This window comes from Mobula hypostoma, chromosome 1 (assembly GCF_963921235.1).
Source record: "Mobula hypostoma chromosome 1, sMobHyp1.1, whole genome shotgun sequence".
NCBI lineage: Eukaryota > Metazoa > Chordata > Chondrichthyes > Myliobatiformes > Myliobatidae > Mobula > Mobula hypostoma.
Window position 1 is genome coordinate 242,146,025 of NC_086097.1, and position 23,138 is coordinate 242,169,162.

A 23,138-nucleotide genomic window follows, 5' to 3' on the forward strand; every position below is an offset into this window, starting at 1 on the left:
CGGTGAGGTGATTGTGGTTGGGGGCGGTGGGGGATACTCGTTTTTATTCTGCCCCCACCCCCTACCCTTCCCAACTGAATCTGCCAACTCCTTTCTCCGAAGAGGACAGCCCACCGCCGAGGCGGCGACGAGCACAATAGGTTTCGACTCGTCTCTCCACAGGAGAGAGTCAGACAGAAACAAGCCCACCACCCTCGCCCTCACACAGCACTCCTCTCCCACCCCACTCGCACCCACTCACTAGTCCGCAAGAGTTAAGAAGCAGCGACGCCGCAGACTTTGGCTCGGGGGAAAGTCCTGGAGAGGTTACGATGCTCCAGGCAAGTGCAGTACCGAGCAGCCGGAGCCCTCGGACCGCCGCTCTGCCGGCCATGAGCAGCGGCGACACCCAGTACGAGGACACTGTCTCCAGCAGGGTGCTGGATGATATCAAGCGCCGGTTGCTCAGCGCCTTCAGGGGAGCCCCGGCTCCGTGTGAGCTCGCCCAGCCCAGCAGCCTGAGCAGGAACGCCCGGGTGGACGAGGAGCTCCGCAGAGCGCAGATCGACGGAGCCATTAGCTGGGTCCGGACCGAGCTGGTGAGTGAGAGCCGGGCGCTCGGACCGCCCGCAGCAGGTGTTCCAGCAGATCCCGGCGGTGGGTGACGGGAGGGGACGCTTCCCGCTTTGGCCAGATATTAACTCTCCCCAACTGCGGGAGGAACATCGGTGGGAAGAGGGGGGAATTGTCTCCTTTTGGGGTCAGTGCTGTTCCAAGACTGATCAGGATCAGAATCGGCTTCATTATCACCGACTTATGTCGTGAAAGCTGCTGTTTTGCGGCAGCAGAACTTTTAAAAATTCCTGTTACAGTAACTCATTTGAGGTTGTTTATTGCGTGCGTTCTCTGATATTAAATAAAACTATTGAATAAGAATTATAAATTACAAATAAATAGGTCAAAAAGAGAGCAAATAGTGAGGCAGTGGTCACGGACCGTTCAGAAATCTGATGGTGGAGGGGAAGAAGCTGTTGCTAAAACTTTTAGTGTGTGTCCCCAGGCTGCTGTACCTCCTCCCTGATAAAAGAGGACATGTTCCGAGCGGCGAGCGTCCTTACGACGGATGCTGTCTTCCTAAGGTATCGTCTCAAGAGTCTGATAGGAGAGTGGACGGGGCGGGGGGGGGGGAGAGAGAGAGATCCCGGGGGAAACTGGTTTTCGTTACAGTTGCACCATAAATAATAAATAGTAATAAAACCATAAATAGTTAAATAGTAATATGCAAATTATGCCAGTAAATTATGAAATAAATCCAGGACCAGCCTATTGGCTCAGGGTATCTGACCCTCCAAGGGAGGAGTTGTAAAGTTTGATGGCCACAGGCAGGAATGACTTCTTATGACGCTCAGTGTTGCATCTCGGTGGAATGAGTCTCTGGCTGAATGTGCCCAACCAGTACATTATGTAGTGGATGGGAGACAAGTTAGGGAAATCAGTGTTCATGCCATCAGATTGAAAGCTACCCAGACGGAATATGAGGTGTAAATCACTAATACGAGGAAGTCTGCAGATGCTGGAAATACGAAGCAACACCCACAAAATGCTGGAGGAACTCAGCAATCAACGTTTCGCGCCGAGACGCTTCATGAGTTCTGGAGAAGGGTCTCGGCGAAACATCGATTCATCTCCGCAGATGCTGCCTGACCTGCTGAGTTCCTCCAGCATTTTGGAATATGAAGTGTTGCTCCTCCAACCTGGTCAGGCAGAATCGGTGTCTAGTTAATCTTTAATTGATCCTATTATAGTTACTATTCTATAGATTTGCTGTGTGGAAAATGAAACAGTGACATATATGTACTTTGACAATACAATTTACTTCTAACGTTAAAAGATCCGTCACATTCTGCCTCGCCTCTCTGCTTTGCAGTTGGAGATGCGATGCCAGGACCGGCAGCTGGCCAGAACCTTACTGGAGTTGAACAGCGAAATCCAAGAGCTGAGGAGAGAACAGGAACTGCGCACGTTCTCGGGCGGCCGGCCCCCGCCAGCGCGACCCGCGGGCATTAAGCAGAGCCGGGCCGGTGCAGCCGTCGGCACTGCTGGAAAGGAGTACACTTAATATAGGACCACCGCCCAACATTAACACCCCATTTTGGAGCCGCCGATCCAGAAAGATGAGGACACAACAAAAAAGCAGTGCAGTTTTGTCTTATGCAGAAAGTTATTGCAATGTAACACGTCAAGTCGAATTAAGTATCGTCCGTGGATTATTTTTTGTAGAATTCAAATGCCTTCTGCACGCAACAGGCGTAATAGTTAGATGAATTGCAAACGGAACCCACGCTGCATCTTGTCCTTCTGAGGGCACACGGGTGTTAGCGCGGAAACGTGCGCTGACCTTCCCAGGCAGAGTGCGGGTGCATGTCATCGGCTGAGGGCATTCAAGAGCCTGTCGGCTTGGACACCTGTAACGGGGCTGGCCCGGCTTTTCCCGCCGGTTATAATCGCTAGCCGAGGGGCTGACCTCTTTCGGAAATCGGTTAGGGTTTGAATGTTAGCGACACACAATGCTGGACAGCATCCATGCTGCCTGGCCTGCTGAGTTTCTCCAGTATTGTGTGTTGCTCGGATTTCCAGCATCTGCAGATTTTCTCTGGTTTAGGGTCTGAATGTAGCCGGCGCTCTACTTTACAGGGTCCATGGCGCCAGGATGGGCAGGAGTTCGCCTGCTCCCAGGATTGGGCAACAATCTGATCTTATTGTCCTTCGCCTCAATGCATTGTTTATAAAAGAAAGTCAACTTAAATGGGAGAGAATACCCGACTCTTCAAAAATGAGGCTTTACTGGATTGCAGCCTCTTTTGTCGGTGCCCATTGAACCGTACCAGTAATCCCGGCCTGGCCTCATGCCCCAGGGATCTGAGTTATCCACAGTGTAAATTTGGATAAAATTTGAACATAACGTAACATGATGATGTTGACGATATAAAACTTCGTACTATTGGGATGAAAACTTGTTCTGTTTGCCCAGCCTGCTCACTGCGTGATTCCAGACTCACTTCAATGTGGTCGGAGTCCAGTCACCCTCCCAAATCCAACAGCAAGCCATTCGGATCTAGGACAATTAGAGACAGGTAGCAGTTAGTTAGGAATGTCCAAATCAAAATCAAAGCAAATTTATTATAAAGGTACATATATACAACCCCGAGATTCATTTTCTTGCAGGCATTTACAGGAAAATAAAGAAATACAATAGCATTCATGAGAAACGATACATAAACCAAGACTGACAAATAACCAGCATAGAAAAGAAGACAAATTGTACAAATATGAATAATCCTGAGAACATGAACTTCAGAGAATCCATAGGTTGTGGAATCCGTTCGGAACTAGGTTTAATATCACCGGCATATGTGGTGAAATTTGTTGTCTTTGCGGTAGCAGTACAATGCAATACATAATAATAGAAAAGAGTGAATTACATTAAATATATATATAGTTAAAAAGTAGTGCAAAAAATAGAAATAGAGAAGTAGGTTCAATATCCATTCAGAAATCTGACGGCAGAGGGGAAGAAGCTGTTCCTGTATCGCTGAGTGTGTGTCTACAGGCTTCTGTACCTCCTCCCTGACGGTAACAATGAGAACAGGGCATGATCTGGCTGATGGGGGTCCTTAATAATGTTGAAGTGAGTGAAGTTATCCACACTGGTTCAAGAGCCTGGTAGTAACTGTTCTGAAATCTGGTGGTGTTCGACCTGAGGCTCCTGTATCTCCTTCCTGATGGCAGCAGTGAGAAGAGAGCATGGCCTGGGTGGTGGGAGATTCTGATGCTGGATGCTGCTTTTTTGTGGCAGTGCTCCCAGGAGGGATGAAAAACAATTCCCACTATGGAGGTTAGAAGCTAATAAGGGAAAATTTATGTCAAAAAACTTAAGCAACATACTGTAAATAAATTATGTTCTGCTGCTCATTTGGTGCTGGTATCATGCTCTTCTGTACCAAACCATTGACAACAGCATCTGTAAGAACATTCCATTCTATGTATATTCCTATGTATGAAATAAATTTATTCTCAAAGTACATATGCTACCTTGAGCTTCATTTTCTTGCAGGCATTCACAGGAAAAAGAAGGAAATACAATAGAATTTATGAAAATGATGTAATCAGACAAACTCAGTAGGCCATGCAGGATCTATGTCGAAGAACAAACATCAGTGTCTTGATGAAGGGTCTTGGCCTGAAATGTCGACTGTTTATTCATTTCCTTCGATGTTGCTTGACTTGCTGAGTTCTTCCGGCATTTTGTGTGTGTTGCTTTGGATTTCCAGCATCTGCAGGCTTCCTCAAGTTTACAATATCACTCTTGCCTCTATTGGAATTCAGTTGTTACTGTTTTGCTTACTGCATTCATATTTCTTTGGAATTTACTGATTTTATCCGCAGTTTACAGTGTCATCTCTTTTTGTGTCATACATCCAACAGACTGCATTTCCAAACTGGCGTAAAAGCCTATACCACATCACTGGGAAACAATATTAATTTTTGTTGTGCAACACACACAAAATGTGGGAGAAACTCAGCGGGCCAGGTAGCGTCTATGGAGAAGAGTACTTGAATTCCCAGCACCTGCAGATTTTCTCTTCTTTGTTGTATTTTGTTATTATTGAGATACAGCACAGAATAGGTCCTTTCTGCCCTTTGAGCTGCACCACTCAGCAACCCCAGTTTAACACTCACCCAATCACAGGACAATTTACAAGGGCCAATTAACCTACCAACCGGTATGTCTTTGGACTGCTGCAAGAAACCGGAGCACCCGGAGAAAACCCAGGCAGTCATGGGGAGAAAGTACAGGCAGAGGCAGGAATTGAACCCATGGTGCTTGTACTGTAAAGCATTGTGCTAACCACTATGCTACTGTGCTGCCCTGTTTGTTCCTGGGTCAAGTTTTTTTCACTTGCACAGTGAAATACGTCCTTTGCATCAAATCAAAATCCATAAAGATTATGCTGGGCAGCCGCAAATGTCCCCACACGTCGGGAATGTGGGAGGAAACTGGCGTGCCTGGAGAATCCCATGCAGTGACAGGGGAGAACGTGGTGCACAATCTCCTTACAGGCAATGGTGGGAATCAAACCCCAATCAGTCAGCACTGGAGCTGTAAAGCAACTGTTCCAACTGCTACGAATGGGAAAACTAAATAAACAGTGAAAAATCAACTTCATAAGTGTTCACTTGTCCAATATTCAGCTATAGTCTTCTATATTTGAGTAAATAACAATTATTTAATGATGCATAAAATCTTTTGATTATTTGCCAAATGTGGTGTGTATAGTGAGGGGCAGCACCTCTGCTGAAGGAGCTTGCCGTGTCCAGTCTTGGGCGGCTCACTCACCTTAGGTCCCCACCGGACACTCAGCTCTCACCTGTGGCTCCGAGTAGCTGTTTGCATGCAATAGCGTCCATACCCTGGTGCACCGCTTCGACAGGTGTGCTAAAGCAGGTGAGGGTGGCCGTCAGCCCTCATACCCTGGTGAGATAGGGCCACGCCCGTCCCAGCACGCAAAGTCAGCTCTGGTGGACTGGGTGGGTGAGATCAACACAGATCCAACGGCTGAGAAGGCAGTCCTGCAATGTTCTGTGGAGAGTGAAGGGCACGACAGGGCACGGAAGACGCCATGGCCATCCAGTGCAACCAGGGAAGACCAAACAGTTGTGGCAACTACTTGTACCACAACCCAGATTTCCGAGGCTGAGAGGGTGGACCTGGCTCACTGCAATGGCTTTTCCACTTTGGAAACTCCTGCACAGGGTTCTTGCCATTGTTGGATATAATGGACAACAACCATTTGCTCAGTAAATGTGACATTATTCCCCATTGGATATAGTGCGTAACAGTGAAAGGGAACAGGGCACACAGTATTAATAGTAATTAATTTATTCATTTATCATTTGTACAGTGAAACATACAGTAAATGCCAACACAACCCAAGGAGTTTCTGGGGGCAGCCCACAAGTGTCATCACACATTCTGCTGTCAAAATAACATGCACACTACGTTCAGCAGACCACAACTAACATCAATAACAATAGGATATAATAAAACTCAACTCAACAAACAACAAAACAAGCTCCTTCCTTCCCTCCCACCAGGAGGCACAAAGGCTGTTTTCCACCGAGCGAGTCAATGAATTCAGAGGTTGAAGCCTAGACTTTAGGATCCTGTCAACCTAAGGATGATGTCAATCGAAGCCCGAAGGTCAATCCAAAGCCCATAGACCCAAACTCTGGGTCTACAAGTCTGAGAATCTACTGGGGAAGTTGGAGGCACGCTATTCGAGTCCTCGAGTTCTCTGCAGGCTGGAGACCTGAGGGCTAGTGCTTCAATTCTGAATTATCAAACCCACTTAAAAAAGCCAATATAAACATGAAAGATTGAGAGGAGATTTGATAGAGATATATGAAATTATGAGGGGTGTAGATGGGGTAAATGCAAGCATGCTTTTTCCACTGAGGTTAGGTGGGACTACACCAGTGTCATGGTGAGCTCTCGGAGGACTGGACCCATGTCTGGGGGTACGGTAGAGATGGAAACATAGAAAACCTACAGCGTAATACAGGCCCTTCAGCCCACAATGCTGTGCCGAACATGAATTTACTTTAGAAATTACCTCGGGTTACCCATAGCCCTCTATTTTTCTGAGCTCCTTGTACCTATCCAGGAGTCTCTTAAAAGACCCTAACATATCCACCTCCACCACAGTCACCAGCAGCCCATTCCACGTACTCACCACTCACTCTGTAAAAAAACTTAACCCTGCCATCTCCTCTGTACCTACTCCCAAGCACCAAAAAACTGTGCCCACTCGTGCTAGCCATTTCAGGTCTGGGAAAAGCCTCTGATTATCCACACAATCAATGCCTCTCATCATCTTATATACCTCTATCAGGTCACCTCTCATCCTCCATCACTCAAGAGGTTAGATATCAGAATCAGAGCCTTGACGGTGTGACTGAGCTACACCACAAGATTTCATCCTCTTCAACACAATGACCCTAATCAGGTACCAACTGAGAGTTCTCTTTAGTCATAGTCATAGTCATACTTTATTGATCCCAGGGGAAATTGGTTTTCGTTACAGTTGCACCATAAATAATAAATAGTAATAGCAATAGTAATAGTAATATTACTATTTGTAAATAGTAATAGTCATGGAAATAATAAGTAGTAATAGAATAGTAATAGAAAATAGTAATCAATAGTTAAATAGTAATATGTAAATTATGCCAGTAAATTATGAAATAAGTCCAGGACCAGCCTATTGGCTCAGGGTGTCTGACCCTCCAAGGGAGGAGTTGTAAAGTTTGATGGCCACAGGCAGGAGTGACTTCCTATGACGCTCTGTATTGCATCTCGGAGGAATGAGTCTCTGGCTGAATGTACTCCTGTGCCCACCCAGTACATTATGTAGTGGATGGGAGACATTGTCCAAGATGGCATGCAACTTAGACAGCATCCTCTTTTCAGACACCACCGTGAGAGAGTCCAGTTCCATCCCCACAACATCACTGGCCTTACAAATGAGTTTGTTGATTCTGTTGGTGTCTGCCACCCTCAGCCTGCTGCCCCAGCACATAACAACAAACATGATCGCACTGGCCACCACAGACTCATAGAACATCCTCAGCATCGTCTGGCAGATGTTAAAGGACCTCAGTCTCCTCAGGAAATAGAGACGGCTCTGACCCTTCTTGTAGACAGCCTCAGTGTTCTTTGACCAGTCCTGTTTATTGTCAATCCGTATCCCCAGGTATTTGTAATCCTCCACCATGTCCACACTGACCCCCTGGATGGAAAGAGGGGTCACCGGTACCTTAGCTCTCCTCAGGTCTACCACCAGCTCCTTAGTCTTTTTCATATTAAGCTGCAGATAATTCTGCTCACACCATGTGACAAAGTTTCCTACCGTAGCCCTGTACTCAGCCTCATCTCCCTTGCTGATGCATCCCACTATGGCAGAGTCATCAGAAAACTTCTGAAGATAACAAGACTCTGTGCAGTAGTTGAAGTCCGAGGTGTAAATGGTGAAGAGAAAGGGAGACAAGACAGTCCCCTGTGGAGCCCCAGTGCTGTTGATCACTCTGTCCGACACACAATGTTGCAGGCACACGTACTGTGGTCTGCCAGTCAGGTAATCAAGAATCCATGATACCAGGGAAGCATCCATTTGTATTGCTGTCAGCTTCTCCCCCAGCAGAGCAGGGCAGATGGTGTTGAATGCATTGGAGAAGTCAAAAAACATGACCCTCACAGTGCTCGCTGGCTGCTCCAGGTGGGCGTAGACACAGTTCAGCAGGTAGACGATGGCATCCTCAACTCCTAGGTGGGGCTGGTAGGCGAACTGGAGGGGATCTAAGTGTGGCCTGACCATAGGTCGGAGCAGCTCCAGAACAAGTCTCTCCAGGGTCTTCATGATGTGGGAGGTTAAATAATCATAGACTGTGGGAAACATGTGCCAACCACAATTAACTGACAAGATTAAATTGAAAACTCAAGGGCTTCACAACTCAAGTTGAGATAACTATTAGTAAAAACAGGAGCTCACAAACCATAGAAGATCAATGCTCTGTGGCAACCCACAGGGATGGTGACACGCTGAGGTCACGGGTTGAGGGTGAAAGGCAAAAAATTTAAGGGGAACATGAGGGGAAACTTCTTCACTCAAAGGGTGCTGAGAGTGTGGAACAAGCTGCCAGCACAAGTGGTGCTTGTGAGCTTGATCTCAACTTTTAAGAGAAGTTTGCTTAGGTACATGGATGTTAAGGGTATGGAGGCTATAGTCTGGGTGCAGGTCGATGGAAGTGGGGAGTTTAAATGGTTTGACACAGGCCAGATAGGCCAAGGGGCCTGTTTCTGTGCTGTACTGTTCCATGACTCTATTATAAACATAAAACAAGACATTCATTAATGAATCTTTTAGAGTATGATGGAGTAACACACACAAAATGCTGGAGGAACTCAGCAGGCCAGGCAGCATCTAGGAAAAGAGTACAGTCAATGTTCCGGGTTAAGACTCTTCAGCAGGGTCTCGGCCCTAAACATCGACTGCAGTCTTTTCCAGGATGCTGCCTGGCCTGCTGAGTTCCTCCAGCATTTTGTGTGTGTTGCTCAGATTCCCAGCATCAGCAGATTTTCTCTTGTTTGTGAGAATATGATGAAGAGTTTTTAGAGGGACAATAAGCTCCAGAACTTTGAAACAATATTAAGAACGAAAACTTAAGCTTATCAACAATCACTTTCATCATTCTAAATACAATTAAAGAATTTGATTTGAGGGAAATTTAAAAAAAGTAACTGATACCCCAAGCTAACCAAAATGATACAGTACAAGCATTTTTGCTTTATGAGGATTATATTAATAGAGGTAATTCCTAGATGGTGATTATTTTAATGTGACTCATCATTAAAATCAAGCCAAAGTCAAGTTTATTGTGTGTCATATACATGAGTGCTTTATTTAGAGATACATCACAGTAACAGGTCCTTCTGGACAATGAGCCTGTGCTGCCCAGTTACACCCATGTGACCAATTCACCTGCCAACCCGTTCATCTTTGGACTGTGGGAGGAAACCGGAGCACCCGGAGGAAACCCACGCGGTCACGGAGAGAACATACAAACTCTGCACAGGCAGAGATGGGAGTTGAACTCGGGTTGCTGGTGCTGTAATAGTGTTACACTAACCGCTATACTGCTGAACCGTGAAGTGAGAAACTTACTTGCAGCAGTGTCACAGGCACAGAGCATTTGCAAGAAAAACATAAATACAAATTATGCACAGTTTTGATGAGAAAGAACACAGTTAGAATGAAAAGGAGTCAACGTCAGAAAAAAATGATCATAGTGCTGTTGAACTGTAGTGATTAGGTTTGTGCCAATTGGTTCAAGAGTTGAATGGTTGAAGAGAAGTAGCTGTTCTTGAACCTGGTGGTGAGGGATGTCTGGCTTCTGTTCCTCCTGCCTGATAGTAACTGTGAGAAGATGGCATGACCGGATGGTGTGGGATCTTTGATGACGGGTGTTGCATTCTAGAGGTAACTACAACCGATGGTGGGAAGGAAGGTGCCTGTCATGTATTGGGCTGCAGCTTCTTACAATCCTGTGCATTCGAATTGACATACCAGACCATGATGCATCCAGTCGGTATACCTTCAACATAATATTCGGGACTGTGGTAGAATAGTGGGTAACATGAAGCACACATAAAAGTTGCTGGTGAACGCAGCATCTCCAGGAAGAGGTACAGTCGACGTTTCGGGCCGAGACCCTTCGTCAGGACTAACTGAAAGAAGAGATAGTAAGAGATTTGAAAGTAGGAGGGGGAGAGGGAGATCCGAAATGATAGGAGAAGACAGGAGGGGGAGGGATGGAGCTAAGAGCTGGACAGGTGATTGGCAAAAGGGATATGAGAGGATCATGGGATGGGAGGCCGAGGGAGAAATGTGTGTGTGTGAGTGGTTAACATGCTGCTATTACAGCTCCAGGCGTTGGGGTTTGGAGTTCAATCTTGGCACCCTCTGTAAGGAGTCTCTCTACGTCTTCCCCGTGGAATGAGAGGGTTTTCTTCAGGTCCTCTGGTTTCCTCCCATGGTCCAAAGACTTAACAGGTGGTTTAAGTGATCTTTGTAAATTGTCTCATGAGTAGGTTAGGGTTAAATAGGGGTTGTCGGGGGTTGTTGGGATGGCATGGCTCAAAGGGCCAGAAGGTCCTACACTGCGTTGTATTGCTAACTGTAATAAAATATAATGAACACCAGTATAAGTTTGTTAGAGTGGTTTGTGACAAGCTAGTACTTGGCCATAACTTTAGAAAGGGCTTGAACTGTAGCTCGGTGATAAGAGATGCAAAGAGAATTTTATGTTATAACTGGTAATCCTAAACGAAAAAGGCTGGAGGCATCTTGATACACTAGCTTGTTATCAGAATCAGGTTTATTGTCACCAGCATGTGACGTGAAATTTGTTAACTTAGCAGCAGCAGTTCGATGCAATACATCATCTAGCAGAGACAGAGATAGAAGTAATAAAATTAAAATAAAACATAATAATAAATAAACAGGTAAATTACACATATTGAATACATTATTTAACAACGTGCAAAAACAGAAATACTGTATATTAAAAAAAGTGAGGTAGTGTCCAAAGATTCAATGTCCATTCAGGAGTCAGATGACAGAGAGGAAGAAGCTGTTCCTGAATCACTGAGTGTGTGTCTTCAGGCTTCTGTACCTCCTACCTGATGGTAACAGTGAGAAAAGGTCATGCCCTGGGTGCTGGAGGTCCTTAATAATGGACGCTGCCTTTCTGAGACACTACCTAAAGATGTCCTGGGTACTTTGTAGGCTAGTGCCCAAGAAGAAGCTGACTAGATTTACAACCTTCTGCAGCTTCTTTCAGTCCTGTGCAGTAGCCCCTCCATACCAGACAGTGATGCAGCCTGTCAGAATGCTCTCCATAACTAAATCTCAAAACTTTCTATCATGGATGACCTACTGCTCCAATAAGAACATTTTCAGGCACATAGACAACAATCAGTTTCTTTTCCAGAGTGTGACAGACAGCTGTGATCACCTGTGGAAAAAGTTATGCACAAAATGCTGTAGGAACTTAGCAAGTCCAGCAGCATCTGTGGAGAGGAATAAAGAGGCTCTTGAACCAAAAGGGGTTAACTACACTCAACTTCACTTGCCCCAACATTGAAATGTTCCCACAACTAACAGACTCACTTTCAAGGCACTTCATCTCCTGTGCTCGATATTTATTGCTTATTTACTTATTATTATTTCTTGCTTTTTTCATTTGCATAGCTCGTTGTCTTCTGCTCACGGGTTGAACGGCCAAGTTGGGCGGCCTTTCATTGATTCTGTTATGGTTATTATTCTATAGATTTGCTGAGTATGTCTGCAAGAAAATGAATCTCGGGGTTGTATATGGTGACATATGCATGTGGTGATATCACGTGCAATGATGTGCCAGTTCCTGATTGGACAGGACTGAGCATGTGTGGGGTGTGCCAGAATGTTTCAGCATGTGGGCGGGGTTAAGATATGTTCGTTTACTTCTGTAAATAAAAGTTCTCTAATTCTTCCAGAATATGATTCTTTGTTGTTAACCCACGGAATGTTTAAATAGAAGTAACATAACATGGTGTCAGAAGTGCTTTTGGAAGAATAATATGGGAGAATCGAGAGTCGAAGATCATCGAAAAAAAAGAAAAAAGTTCGGACGGTAATCGGTAAAATGGAAGGTTTACAACCCCCACAAAAATTGCGGCTGACTGGGAATGTAGCTGAGAATTGGAGGATATTCAAGCAATGGTTTGAGATATATTTGTCGCCATCGGAGCCGATAGAAAAGCGGACAAAACCAAAGTGGTGCTTTTGCTCTATGTAATCGAGAATGACGCAGTAGAGGTATACAATAATTTTGTCTTTGAAGATGGAGATAATTTCAATTTAAAGTCGATAATGGACAGATTTGAAGTATTTTGTATACCTAAGCGGAACTTAACGTATGAACGATGTAAATTCTTCACGTGCACAAAGGGCTGCTGAAATGATTGATCAGTATGTTATGGAGTTAAGGAAGTGTAGTACAACGTGTGAGTTCGGATTGCTCACAGACTTTCTTATTAAAGATAGACTGGTTTGTGGCATTTGAGATAATGCTCTGAGAGAAAGGCTTTTGCGTGAGCAAGATTTAAATTTTGAACAAGCTTTTGTGCTCTGCAAAGCTTCTGAGACCGTAATGTCGTGGGCTGAAGAGCTTTTTGTTGAAAACTACAATGTAAACGCTGTAAAAAAAGTGCAAACATATCAAGAAATATAATAATACATTGACAAAACTGATGGAGAGCAAGACGGCATTTGAAAAAAAGGTCATGTGATCGCTGCGCGCGGGAACACAGTCCAAATCAGTGTTTTGCATATGGCAAACTTTGCTATAACTGTGGTAAGATTAATCATTTTTCACGCTGTTGTAGAAGTAGAAAGAAGGAAAATGAAATGAAACAAGTAAATGCAGCGATTGAAGATGAATGTGAGGAATTTGATATAGATGCACTTTATGAAAATGCTGACATGGAGAATATAAAGGCAGTAACTGCAGTGTCTGAGACGACCAAACAGGAGGCAATTGCTGATGTGAAAAAGCAATGGGAGGAGGAGGTTGCTTCAATGCAAGCAATAATGAAAGAGACACTGAGAGAATATGAGATTTAGTCTAATCACCGTCTAGAGCAAGAACGCTCACAGTGGGCACAGTATAAGCAAGAAGTGAAAGCACAAGTAACGGAATTGAGAAGCTTCATTGAAATGATGAAGTCTCAGCATAAAAAAGAGGTTACACAGTTAATGAATGAATTCGATGAAGAAAAGAAGATTCATATTTCATTACAAATGGAAGTGGAAGGAATTAGGAAAGATACAGTCCAAACAGAAGCAGGGAAGCAGATTGCTGAGGAGGATAGCGTGAACTGCTTACCTGAAATTCCAGCTTCTAACCAGGAGGCATATGAGAGTATACCGAAAAGTTTAGTTGAGATACATGAAGAAAAGCTTAAAGCAGAAAAGAAGAAGAAAAAGAAAAAGCACAAGAAGAGTCATGGCCCAGATAGCGAAGAGTCAACTTCAGAGTTTCAGTTCCCTGATTTAGATTTGTTTATTGGTTAATGTTATTTGTTTTTCTTTTTAAGGAAAAGAAGATGTGATTCTTCAGAGATTCAGTTAAAGGATGCAGACGAGACAAAACATGTAAATAATAACAAGTAAACCCACAGAGAGACTGATAGAATCTTGTTGAATTATGTCTTTGCTTTGATTAATGTTGTTCTTTATTTTTTCTTTTTAAGGAAGGGAAGATGTGGTGACCATGTGCAATGATGTGTCAGTTCCTGATTGGACAGCACTAAGCATGCGTGGGGTTTGCCAGAAAGTTTCAGCATGTGGCAGGGTTAAGATGTGTTTGCTTATTTCTGTAACTAAAAGTTCTATAATTCTTCCAGAATATGATTCTTTGTTGTTAACCCATGTAATGTTTAAATAGAAGTAACATAACAATATGTACTTCGATAATAAACTTACTTTGAACATTGAACTTTGTTTTGGGCCGAGATGCTCCTGACATACTGAGTTCCTCCTATATTCTGTGTGTGTTGCTCTGGATTTCCAGCATCTGCAGAATCTCTTGTGTTTTTAGAACGGATATGCTACAGCTGAAGATTCAATCATACTTTTGATAAATTGCATCTTTACAATGGGAAGTTCAATTGCTTCCCAGATGTGGAGAAATGGGAGGTATGTCAGCTTTGTGTAAATTTGGAGTTCTCTTGTGTAGAGCAGATTAGGAGAAATATAACTATGATGACATTTTGATGAAGGTGGTTTAGTTTCTGGCCAGGGAGCAGGTTGGGAACTTTTGAATCCCAACATGGTCATTAAATTCAAGAAACTTGGTAAATCTGGAATTTTCATCTTGTCAAACATGAAATTATGAGATTGGTGTAAAAAGCCCACCGTGTTCACCAATGTCTCTGAGGTTTAACTCTCAACATAGGTAAAATGAAAGAGAGAAAGAAAGAAAGAAAAAAAGAATGAAAGAAAGAGAGACAGAACCATGTGGCAAACAGTATTTCAGATCATATTCACTGAAAACAAAACACGTTTCGAGACAGCTCCTTTTCCAAAGCAGAGTTGCAGTAAAAGATATGTATAGTGGATCCCAATTAACTGGGCTATTGGTTAATTGGCGCAGCCACCTATTTGGGCAACTCTTAAAAGACAAAAACTAATTGAGAAAATAGCTGGGCTTCCTTTCACTTATTTGGAACACTATGTCACATAATTGGGACAGGAGACTGTTGCCAAACTAGCATACACTTGTGTAGTCACAAAGCCGTGCTTCGAGCAAACAGTTTCTAAATAGCATCAGTTGCATCTCTTTCTGTTTAAACAGCAGCATTTTTTTTGTCACTGATAGTTGCTGAGAAATAAGTAGTAAGACAATTCAGAATTGTTTTGCTCACTGCGGTTTCAAACATTCAGGCTTGGAGATGCTAGAAACGGCCGGGAGTGAAAATGAAATGATATCACTACTTTAACAAATTAGAAACTGCAAAGAATTTGAAGGTATCAACAATCATCTTGAATGCTAAAATGAAAATGAAGATTTGGAGGATGCAATCGTCGACAGCATTGTGCGAAGGAGTTCATTACCTGCACTGATTTTGTTCATTTACAGTCAATCTAAAGAATGCGGGGGCATATACTGGATGAATTCCTCTGTTGATGAGTATTAGGAAGTAATGCTCAGTTTCATAGTACTGCGGTAATATTGGTCATGTTCTAATTTGTATGTATTTAATTTAAATATAAATCTGTTACTCAGTTTGTCTTTTTTGTAACCTTTTAACTGCTTCCATGAAACTTTAGCTAATTGGGGCAGCCGCTTAATTGGGCCAAAATATGCTAGTATGATGTGTCCCAATAAACCAGAACCCACTGCATAAGCTAATTACTTGTTTTCTTTCCATTTCAGGGACTGGAAAGTCAAATAAACTAAAATACAAACCAAATGATCTTCAAATATGGTGCCTGAACCATATCCTTTTCTTTCTCTGCAGAAGGTCACAATGTTGACCCCAGGTAATTGCATTCATAAGTAGTTCACTTCTATAGTGAGGAGCTTACCTGTTCAGCAAATAAATGTTCTTTTACGTGTCTGGAATATCTCTCACTGATCTCCCTCCTGGTACTTATCCTTGTAAGCGGAGCAAGTGCCATACCTGCCCTTCCACCTCCTTCCTCACGACCATTCAGGGCACCAATCAGTCTTTCCAGGTGAGGCGACACTTCACCTGTGAGTCTGTTGGGGTCATTTACTGTTTCCGGTGTGGCCTCCTGTATACCGGTGAGATCCGATATAGATAAGGAGACTGCTTCGCAGAGCAACTATGCTCTGTCCGCCAGAAAAAGTGGGATTTCCTGCTGGCCACTCATTTCAATTCCACTTCCCATTCTCTTTCCTATTCCAACATGTCGGTCCACAGCCTCCTCTACTGTCACGATGAGGTGACACTCGGTGTGGAGGAGCAACACTTTGTATTCCATCTGGGTAGCCTCCAACCGGATGGCCTGAACATTGACTTCTCTAACTTCCGATGATTGTCCCGCCTTCGCCATTCCCATTCCTGTTTCCCCCCTCAACTTATCTCCTTACCTGCCCATCACCTCCCTCTGGTGCTCCTCCCCCTTCCCTTTCATCCATGATCTTCTACCCTCTCCCATCAGATTCCCCCTTCTCCAGCCCTTTATCTCTTTCACCAATCGACTTCCCAGCTCGTTACTTCAAACCCCCCCCACCCCCGGTTTCACCTATCACCTACCACCTTGTATGTCTTCCTCCCCCCTCCCCCTTTTTGCTCTAACTTCTCATATTGTTTCCAGTCTTGATGAAGGGTCTCAGGCCGAAACGTCGACTGTTTTCTCTTCTCCCCAGATGCTGCCCGACCTGCTGAGTTCATCCAGCATTTTGTGGGTGTTGCTTGGATTTCCAATAATGTAAATTTATTATCAAAGTACATACATGTCACCATATCCAACCCTGAGATTAATTTTCTTTGTGGGCATGCTCCATAAATCTATAGAATAATAACCACAACAGAATCAATGAACAATCGCCCAACTTGGGCGTTCAACCGGAGTGCAGAAAGCAACAAACTATGCAAATACAAAAACAAGAAATAATAATAATAAATAAACATGCAAATAAATATCGAGAACTTGAGATGAAGAGTCCTTGAAAGTGAGTCCATAGGTTGTGGGAGCATTTCAGTGATGGGGTAAGGGAAGTTATCCCCTTTGGTTCAGGAGCTTGATGGTAATTGTTCCTGAAGCTGGTGGTGTATCCATTTTACCACGTCATTAATATTGTTCTGAGAAAATTGCTTTTCAGATTCTCCAGGAGCCACAGAAGAAATGGGAACAAACATTTGCATAACGCTAGCTAACCCTGCTTGTTCGTCTGTCTTTAGGGAATTGGTTACGTTCCTTTTAAAACAATGACTTCAAAGCTTAAACACAAGAGACTCCTCCTCACAGATGCTGCTCTACCCACAGGTTCCTGCAGCAGATTGTTGTTTTTTCTCTCCAGATTCTACCTTCTGCAGCCCGTTTATCGACCCCCAAATTATAAATACAAGAAATCCTGCAGATGCTGGAAGTCCAAAGCAACCCACACAAAATGCTGGAGGAACTCAGCAGGTCAGGCAGCATCTATGGAGGGGAATAAACAGTAAACGTTTCAGGTTGAGGCCCTTTATCAGGACTGGAAAGGAAGGGGGAAGAAGCCAGAATAAGGAGGAGGTGGAGGAGCAGTACAAACTGACAGGTGAAAGGTAAGGAGAAGGTGGGTGGGTTGGATAGTGGGTTTTGGGTTTAACAGGTGAGGCATGGTGGCGTAGTAGTTAGCACAACGCTTTACAGTACAGACGACCCAGGTTCAATTCCTGTAAGGAGTTTGTACGTTCTCCCTGTGACTGTGTGGGTTTTCTCCAGGGGTTCTGGTTTCCTTGCACCATCCAAGGATGTACCAGTTGGTCATTGTAAGTTGTCCTGTGACTAGGCTCAGATTAAATCTGGGAATTGCTAGGCAGTGTAGCTCGAAGGGCTGGAAGGGTCTAATCTGCACTGTATCTCAATAAATAAATAGTTGCAATCTGCTAGTTATAGCCCTGCTACAGCAAGCAGGAGGTATTGATATTGGACCAATACTGCAACAGACAGGCCAGGTGCATTGTGGGCAGCGCAGCAGCGTAGTGGCACGCATAATACTTTACAGAGCTAGTGATTGGCCTGTAAGATCTTTGTCCGTTCTCCCCATGACCACCTGGGTTTCCTCCCACAGTCCAAAGACAAACGGGTTAGGGTTAGTGAGTTGTGGGCGTGCTGCATTGGTACTGGAAGCTTTGTGACACCTGAGGGCTGTCCCCAGCACATCCTCAGACTGTACTGGTCGCTCATACAAGCAACTCATTTCACTGCATGTTTCAATGTACATGTGACAAATAAAACTAATCTTTAGGATATAAGAAGCAAGTGATAATAATCATCAGCATCATTAGTACAAGAAATTATAAATTTATAATTTATAAATTATAAATTATGGAAGGAGATTAACGCCCCAACTACATTTTTTTGGTTCTCTCAAACGATACTGTGTTTAAATTTGGAAAAAATCAGAAGTAAACTTTATGATACTTCAGTTAAATTTGAACAGACCTGGAGATCATTTATTCAATATTTTCATTTAATGTAACTATTTTTTTCCCTCTGACCATATATACATTCCCTTCGTGGATTTTACCTGTTATTAGCAGAGGTTGGGTTTGGTGACGCGATCGTTTAATTGTTCAAGTCTAGTAAACCTAGTTAGCCCATTGCTTTGCTTTGCTAGGTTAATTGCATGGTAGGTTTTTTTTCATTCTATTGGTATATATGAAAAATTAGTACACAATTATATTACCTTGTTATTCTATAATTAACTATAGAACCATAGAACCATAGAAACTACAGCACAGAAACAGGCCCTTTGGCCCTTCTTGGCTGTGCCGAACCATTTTCTGCCTAGTCCCACTGACCTGCACACGGACCATATCCCTCCATACACCTCCCATCCATGTATCTGTCCAATTCATTCTTAAATGTTAAAAAAGAACCCGCATTTACCACCTCGTCTGGCAGCTCATTCCATACTCCCACCACTCTCTGTGTGAAGAAGCCCCCCCCAATGTTTCCTTTAAACTTTTCCCCCCTCACCCTTAATCCATGTCCTCTGGTTTTTTTCTCCCCTTGCCTCAGTGGAAAAAGCCTGCTTGCATTCACTCTATCTATACCCATCATAATTTTATATACCTCTATCAAATCTCCCCTCATTCTTCTGCGCTCCAGGGAATAAAGTCCTAACCTATTCAACCTTTCTCTGTAACTGAGTTTCTCAAGTCCCGGCAACATCCTTGTAAACCTTCTCTGCACTCTTTCAACCTTATTTATATCCTTCCTGTAATTTGGTGACCAAAACTGAACACAATACTCCAGATTCGGCCTCACCAATGCCTTATACAACCTCATCATAACAGACCAGCTCTTATACTCAATACTTCGATTAATAAAGGCCAATGTACCAAAAGCTCTCTTTACGACCCTATCTACCTGTGATGAAACTTTTAGGGAATTTTGTATCTGTATTCCCAGATCCCTCTGTTCCACTGCACTCCTCAGTGCCTTACCATTAACCCTGTATGTTCTACCTTGGTTTGTCCTTCCAACGTGCAATACCTCACACTTGTCAGTATTAAACTCCATCTGCCATTTTTCAGCCCATTTTTCCAGCTGGTCCAAGTCCCTCTGCAGGCTCTGAAAACCTTCCTCACTGTCTACTACACCTCCAATCTTTGTATCATCAGCAAACTTGCTGATCCAATTTACCACATTATCATCCAGATCACTGATGTAGATGACAAATAACAATGGACCCAGCGCTGATCCCTGTGGCACACCACTAGTCACAGGCCTCCACTCAGAGAAGCAATTCTCTACTACCACACTCTGGCTTCTTCCATCGAGCCAATGTCCAATCCAATTTACCACCTCTCCATGTATACCTAGCGACTGAATTTTCCTAACTAACCTCCCATGCGGGACCTTGTCAAAGGCCTTACTGAAGTCCATGTAGACAATATCCACTGCCTTCCCTTCATCCACATTCCTGGTAACCTCCTTGAAAAACTCCAATAGATTGGTCAAACATGACCTACCACGCACAAAGCCATGTTGACTCTCCCTAATAAGTCCCTGTCTATCCAAATGCTTGTAGATTCTGTCTCTTAGTACTCCCTCCAATAACTTACCTACCACCGACGTTAAACTCACCGGCCTGTAATTTCCCAGATTACTTTTCGATCCTTTTTTAAACAACGGAACAACATGAGCCACTCTCCAATCCTCCGGCACTTCACCCGTAGACAGTGACATTTTAAATATTTCTGCCAGCGCCCCTGCAATTTCAACACTAGTCTCCTTCAAGGTCCGAGGGAACACCCTGTCAGGTCCCGGGGATTTATCCACTTTAATTTTCCTCAAGACAGCAAGCACCTCCTCCTTTTCAATCTGTACAGTTGCCATGGTCTCACTACTTGATTCCTTCAATTCCATAGATTTCATGCCAGCTTCCTTAGTAAATACAGACACAAAAAAACTATTTAAGATCTCCCCCATTTCCTTTGGTTCCGCACAAAGCCAACCACTCTGATCTTCAAGAGGACCAATTTTATCCCTTACAATCCTTTTGCTCTTAATATACTTGTAAAAGCTCTTTGGATTATCCTTCACTTTGACTGCCAAGGCAACCTCATGTCTTCTTTTCGCCCTCCTGATTTCTTTCTTAAGTATTTTCTTGCACTTCTTATACTCCTCAAGCACCTGATTTACCCCCTGTTTCCTATACATTTCATACAACTCCCTCTTCTTCTTTATCAGAGTTGCAATATCCCTTGAGAACCAAGGTTCCTTATTCCTATTCAATTTGCCTTTAATTCTGACAGGAACATACAAATTCTGCACTCTCAAAATTTCCCCTTTGAAGGCTTCCCACCTACCAATCACATCTTTGCCAGAGAACAACCTGTCCCAATCCACGCTTCTTAGATCCTTTTTCATTTCTTCAAATTCGGCCTTCTTCCAGTTCAGAACCTCAACCCTAGGCCAGATCTATCCTTGTCCATGATCAAGTTGAAACTAATGGCGTTATGATCACTGGAACCAAAGTGCTCCCCTACACAGACTTCCGTCACTTGCCCTAATTCATTTCCTAACAGGAGATCCAATATTGCATCCCCTCTAGTTGGTCCCTCTATATACTGATTTAGAAAACTTTCCTGAACACATTTTACAAACTCTAAACCATCTAGACCCCTAACAGTATGGGAGTCCCAATCAATGTATGGAAAATTAAAATCCCCTACCACCACAACTTTATGTTTCCTGCAGTTGCCTGCTATCTCTCTGCAGATTTGCTCTTCCAAGTCTCGTTGACTATTGGGTGGTCTGTAATACAATCCCACTAATGTGGCTATACCTTTCCTGTTTCTCAGCTCCACCCATAAGGACTCAGTAGACAAGCCCTCTAATCTGTCCTGCCTGAGCACTGCTGTAATATTTTCCCTAACAAGCAATGCTACTCCCCCACCTTTCATTCCTCTGCCTCGATCACATCTGAAACATCGGAACCCTGGAATATTAACATAGAAACATAGAAACATAGAAAATAGGTGCAGGAGTAGGCCATTCGGCCCTTCGAGCCTGCACCGCCATTTATTATGATCATGGCTGATCATCCAACTCAGAACCCAGCCTTCCCTCCATACCCCCTGACCCCTGTAGCCACAAGGGCCATATCTAACTTAACCTGCCAGTCCTGCCCCTCCTGTAGCCAAGTTTCACTAATTGCTACAACATCATAATTCCACGTGTCAATCCACGCCCTCAACTCATCTGCCTTCCTTGCAATACTCCTAGCATTGAAATATATACACCTCAGAAGATTTTTACCACCACTCACAACCTTTCTATCAGCGGATTTGCTTAAACTTTCAAAATCATTTATTTTCACCCCAGCCACACTGTCACTCTTGTTCCCATCCCCCTGAAAATCTAGTTTAAAGCCTCCCCAATAGCACTAACAAACCTCCCTGAAAGGATATTGGTCCCCCTGTGGTTCAAGTGTAACCCGTCTCTCTCGTACTAACAAACATACGTTGTTTGTATTGTTATTTTTGTATTAATATTACTTTGATATTTATATCCTAACAATGTATTGGTTGCTATATGTTTTACTCTTTGTGTACTAATTCAATAAAAAGATTTAAAAAGAAAGGAATTATAAACTCCTTCGTCCGTGAAACTAAAGCAATTAATTCAAATAGTAGAACTACTTTTGAAAGATATAACTATGAACTTTGGACCAGGTAAGTGCAGAACATTGAACATAAAGAAAGGTTCAATAGACCCAGTAGAGCATAAACCAGAGCAGCAGGGTACAGTACAACTGAAGGATGAATATGTAACATCTGGGATATCAACAAGGAATGAAAACAGATCATAAAGGAAAAACTTTCCACAGGGTTCATTTCAAGGCTTAAGAAAATCTGCCAAGCAACTCAATAGTAAAAATATAACAAAGTCAATAAACGCTTTCACTATACCCATATTAACGTATTCTTTCGGCATAATATCTTGGATCGAAACCAATCTGGAAAATTTACAATGAAAGGTAAGAACTGAAATGACAAATTTTAGAAAACACTATGTACACTCGAACATACTTAAATCAACACTACTTAGGACAGAAGGAGAAAGAGGAATAACAGACATAAAAACTTTACACAACAGTAATGTAAAAGTTCTGAGGATATACTTTCATCAACAAAAACAGGATTCAGCACGCCACGCGAGTACATGCAGTTCTGACAAGAAGTACACGTCATTAAGCTTAATTGAGAGCACAACCCAGAAAAATGAAGAAATTATCACGATAGAAGAAAAAAGTAATCAATGAAAGAGCATGCTTCCATGGAAAACAACCCCACGACCTGAGCAGACTAGATATTAACAAGGAAGCGTTGAACATCATTCATCAAAGTCTTGCTTTAAAATACAAACTCATAAAAGACAAATTACCTTCTTATAAATACAAGCCTGATCCAGTTTTAGAGTTAGAGTCCCACAAACTGATCCACTATTACAGATAGGACAATCCATAATAACCATCCGGATATAATACTACAGGATAAACAAGCAAGAACAACTCACTTAATATATATGTAGTCATTCCAAACCCACATAACATACAGAAACCAATAAGTGAAAAACACCAAGAGTATGTTGAATTAAAAGAGGAAATTGAAAGACTTTGGAACATGAACAGGGTATACATGGTCCCAATAGTAATATCTACAACTGGTATCTTCCCAAAGGCGCTACACAATAGCATTAAACAATTAGACCTACACGGCAATATTTATGTAAACCGCCAGAAAGCCACAA

At 43.1% G+C, this 23,138-nt stretch overlaps 1 protein-coding gene across 1 annotated transcript; it reads left to right on the top strand.

The window, feature by feature from the left end:
- The first annotated feature begins 311 nt into the window (after positions 1-311).
- Positions 312-3,808, top strand: si:ch211-153f2.3 (alanine and arginine-rich domain-containing protein). Its single transcript, XM_063054882.1, has 2 exons — positions 312-578; positions 1,907-3,808. Exons 1-2 carry the CDS (start codon positions 312-314, stop codon positions 2,096-2,098), a joined length of 459 nt encoding a protein of 152 aa, XP_062910952.1. The 3' UTR covers positions 2,099-3,808.
- Positions 3,809-23,138: the final 19,330 nt, after the last annotated feature.

Coding starts and splice junctions, on each gene's coding strand:
- si:ch211-153f2.3 (XM_063054882.1), top strand. CDS start 312: ATGCTCCAGGCAAGTGCAGTACCGAGCAGCCGGAGCCCTCGGACCGCC. Junction 579..1,906: donor GCTGGGTCCGGACCGAGCTG/GTGAGTGAGAGC, acceptor TCTGCTTTGCAG/TTGGAGATGCGATGCCAGGA.